Below are 4,502 nucleotides of genomic sequence, written 5' to 3' on the forward strand. Positions count from 1 at the left end.
GGACTGCATACACCAGATTGCTTTTGCGGGTGTGTGGTGTTCTGTCTTTGGGGTGTACCAACCTCTGTCAGTGTGTTGCTGGGTTTGAAATACACAGGGATACAGTGTTTGTTGAAGATCCTCCTGAGTTTTTCTGATACTCCAGACACATATGGAATGACTATGTTGTTTCTCTTGTTTAGTTTTTCTTTCTCAACCACTTTTCTGGTTTTCTTTCTGGAAGTAGCTGCAGTTTTCACAAAGGTCCAGCTAGGGTAACCACAAGTTGCGAGGGCAATCCTCAGGTGCTTGTGTTCTGCCCCTTGGGCCTGTGAGCTGGTGGGCACGTTATCAGCTCTGTGTTGCAGGGTTCTGATCACACCAAGCTTGTGTTCCAGAGGGTGGTGTGAGTCGAAAAGTAGATATTGGTCTGTGTGTGTGGGTTTTCTGTATACCCCAATGTGGAGGCTCCTGTCCTTTTCCATATGGACGTCACAATCTAAGAAAGGCAAACTATTGTCCTTGGCATCCTCTCTGGTGAACTTGATGTTTTTGTCCACTGAGTTAATGTGTTTGGTAAAAGCTTGCACCTCTTTGGTTTTGATTTTGTTAGCTTAAAAAAAATTAGGTTGATTTTTTTTGTTTTTTTTTCCTAAACCATGTGAAGAATAACTATCCACAGGGTGCATTATTTATTATATTTTTTATGTTAGTTGCACTGAACTTTCAGGGTGAATAAAATGTGTTTGCTTTTTTTTGTCAAATGTTCTGTTTATTTATTGCGTCGTGGTATGCAAAGTCACATGGCTTTTCCATTCCTCAGTCTAATTTCTGCATTTATTTACAACTAAATGTTGACTTTGCTGCATGGGACAGGGTTTTATTTGTGGTTTCTTCTGCTCTAAAGGTTCGAAATTTATTTTGATTTAATATCATTACATGGCCATCTTTGAAAGTTTTCTCTTGGATGTTTACGAAATTGGCACTATACTCCTAAAGTATTGTGAGAAGGCTATGGATGTAATACAGGATGCTTCTGCTGTGCATAAAAGCAGCTTTTGTTACACTTTGATATTCTTCATGTAAATCTACAGAAAACAAAAACAGTAGGTTTTTTGACCTAGTAATTGGACAGCAAGACTACAAGGAGCAGTTCTGCGTACTTTATACCTAATCAGCATTCATAGCAGCCAGTCTCTTACAGACACATTTATTATACTCTAATAGCTCTTTATTAGATACAATTAACTGATATCAAAAAAGCAGGCACACAAGTAAAATCCAAATTACTTACAGTATCACATAATAATCGCATGTGGTTACACACTCTCGTGCTTGTCGGTGTGAGTGAGGCAGGGATGAGGGCTGTGCTGTATATCCTTGTGAATGGGGAGCTCACCTGTCAGTACAACCACCATCTTCACACAATACGTTATGTCAAGATACAACTTTGATCAGTGGTAGAAGCATATGTTCCAATTCTCTGCAAAATGCTTGAGCAAAATTATTATTCTTTGGCCAGTCCATACTACTGTTAATTTTGTCAACTATTTTGAGGGTTTATTCTTGGTCTTAGTCCTGAGATAAAACATCCATGTTAGTCTCAGTCATATTTAGTCAACCCCACCCTTCTTAATTTTAGTTTAAAAACTTAAAAATTGTCATGACATTAAAGGCTGGAAGGCCTAAATGCTGAAATTATTTAAACGGCTTAAGTGATTACTACTTGCATTCCTCCGACCTCCAGACCTGACAAATAAATTCTCCCCCCTCGCAATTAAAATGATCAGCTTCTTCTATAATTAGTAATTTTTTATTTTTTTTAAACAAACAATCAGATTAACTTCTTCTTGGCATGGCAGTTAAGCTGTTAGTACAGTTAGAAGGACCCGCATTCACCAGTGCTTTCTCTGTGTCTGTGAGGTTACATGTTTATTCTTTGTGTGTTTCCTCCAAGCTCAAAAGAAATGCTGTATGAACTGTATGAAGACTGTATGAAGATCTGTGGGTAGCATCATATTTCCCTCCACACTCTAGATCATTCCCGCCAAGTGGTCATAAACTATGATGCTGAATCTGTTACTTGGCTTTACTAATGATCTTTTATGCATTCATTAACAATAAATATAGGCTGTTTTTCAGAGACATTGAGCTGTAGTTTCATGGCAGTATGTGCTCATGGAAAGCTAGTGGCAATGTCAGCAAAGAGAGTGGAAAATCGGGGCTACTTGAGAATAATGCACTGCATGGGTTAACCCTGTGGCAGTCATCTCAACCTCCGACCCAATTTATCCCCTGCTTAGCACTGCCGCAGCAAAACAAGTAAAGTTTTGGTCACTTACGCGATTGTTTTCCGCTGCCCACAATATGAGCTCTGCTGGTTTGTCTTTGAGAGTTTCCTCCTTTTCTAGATACCACTCCTCGCTGTGGTCCTCCTCCTCCTCCTCCTCTTCTTCCTCCTCCTCATTATTCTTGCTACCGGACCACAGGCTGCTGGCCCCACGGGGGATCAAATGTCCATGTGTGTTCAGAAGCTCAAGCTGATTAAAATCTTCAGGAAACTCCATCACTGCTGTTTATAATCAGAGAATGCAAGATATATAAAGACAAAAAGAAATCGGACAGATATACGGACTTAACTCATGAAGAAGAAATACACACACACACACACACACACACACACACACACACACACACTATTTCAATTTCCTGATTAATATTCTATGTCTAGTGTATTTAAAAAAATTAAAAGATTAGTTTGTTTCTGAGAATAGTGATGGGAATTTTTCATAGGTTTCTGACATATTATTGACCAAATGATTAATAAAAAAAACAAAAACAATAATGCAGATCAATAGAAAAAGCACACTTGCAACTGTAGATTTTGCCCTGACCTTTAACATTTTTTTTTCTATTTTGCATTGTACAAACAAACAAACAAAAACTGTTGTTAGGTGGAATGATAAGCATGATGAGCATACCAGCATATTTTTTCCAATCCATTTACATCAATAAAGGACAAATTAGAAACACCTCTCAGTATAATGAGTTAAACAGCACCACATACCACATCTTCCAAACTGATCATTAAGTTGAATCAACAAATATATTAACCAGTCTCAACATAAGGGGGATATGTTTTATTGCAAAGCTGTTGTCATAGTAATGGTGGTGTAGCTACTTTTAGTTTTAGCTAGCTGCTAGCCTCAGTTTGTGTGAGAGAGAGATAATTTTGTCTAAGAGAAAGTTAATTGGCGATGTTTGCAAACCCTGAGAGCTCGTTGTAAAACACTTGCTTATCTCTAAAATAAACAGCATTCAGTCCACAGAATGATTTAAAAAAAAGGAGAGAAGAAAGATTTTCACTCCTTTCCAATCCTGCCTGTATAGTTAACAGAATTGCAACTGTGGAAACTTGTTAAAAATCCTTTACATTGTTCAGCGGGAGAAATACTAGTTCATCCAGACGGTTGAAAAGTGTTCAGAAAACAGCGTCAGAACAGCGGTAAGTGTTTTTAAACAACTTTGTTGAGTTTTTGTGGATCGTACGTTAATTATCTTGACATGAATAGACGTGAATGTACGCTAATCACACACTGTATACAACGATTTTTATTTAGATAGTCCTGCTATCTCTGATGTTGATACATGATGACACTTTACGGGACGATATTTGCTTAATAGTTAAATACACCTGACTGTTAATGTAGTTGTAAGTATGGTTGAATTCACAAAACTGATTCAGCCACTTTTCCATCTAATGTCCAACGCTTCCATGCCTTAAGTTTACATTGCCGTTATAGAACGCCCAAGGTTCTATGTTTGAATTTTACATTGATGTTCCATTCTGCCCAACGTTCTGTGAAATTACATGTAGCCTAGCTGTTGAGGCTAACACTTGGTTAGCATTTCTCGTATCAGAACCGCATCTATTCTCACTCAGTCAGGAGATTTGAACAAAGTGCTAATAGCCTAATAGTCCTTATAATCCCCAATAGCATCTCTGTCATTTAACGACTTAAAGGAATAAAACATAACATAGTTTTACCCTCACCTTCCAGTTTTGCCGGTTCAAAACAAACCACGGACTACTGTAGCAAAGACAAGTGGGATACGTAGTTGTTTTCCAGGTTAGCTTCAGTGAGATTTACTATCAAAAGACTCGACTACCCATAAGTGCTCGCAGCTTCTTTTTCTTCTTCGTTGGCTTAAATTCTAGTGATCTAGACGCTGTATCCGCCTGTTTCTGCTACCTGCCATCCATCATTTGCATTGAACGAAAGCTAAACGATGCCTGGAAGAAAATCACATCACTTCTAAATATAGAGTAAGCTATATGAACATGCTGGAGTATTTATGTCAGTATATCAATTAAAACACTTTTGCTAAGAGTGTACAGAGTGTAGATGGAGACTTCTATTAACTCAATGTAATGATTTAAATGACACACCTCGACATTGGTGTAAAGTAAAAACACTGCATTTCCCATCATTAAAGTGGTCCTAAGGAGATTTGTATGGAGA

The 4,502-nt window shown here is 37.9% G+C and overlaps 1 protein-coding gene across 2 annotated transcripts in view; it reads right to left on the minus strand.

The window, feature by feature from the left end:
• The window catches only part of ankrd49 (ankyrin repeat domain 49), a 6,266-nt gene extending 2,183 nt beyond the window's left edge, over nucleotides 1-4,083 (minus strand). Inside the window, exons 1-2 of one of the 2 annotated variants that reach the window (XM_023418428.2) lie at nucleotides 4,034-4,083; nucleotides 2,322-2,551 (exon numbers count right to left, since the gene is read on the minus strand). In XM_023418428.2, coding sequence (XP_023274196.1) covers nucleotides 2,322-2,546 — 225 coding nt within the window. In that variant the 5' untranslated portion in view covers nucleotides 2,547-2,551; nucleotides 4,034-4,083. The remainder of the gene's footprint in view (nucleotides 1-2,321; nucleotides 2,552-4,033) is intronic. The other variant, XM_023418429.2, reaches the window with a different exon arrangement.
• Between the last annotated feature and the right edge of the window lie 419 nt (nucleotides 4,084-4,502).

The sequence above is a fragment of the Seriola lalandi genome, unplaced genomic scaffold (genome assembly GCF_002814215.2).
Source record: "Seriola lalandi dorsalis isolate HSWRI2012SDOR001 ecotype SW California unplaced genomic scaffold, Sedor1 jcf7180002054582, whole genome shotgun sequence".
NCBI classification, from domain to species: domain Eukaryota; kingdom Metazoa; phylum Chordata; class Actinopteri; order Carangiformes; family Carangidae; genus Seriola; species Seriola lalandi.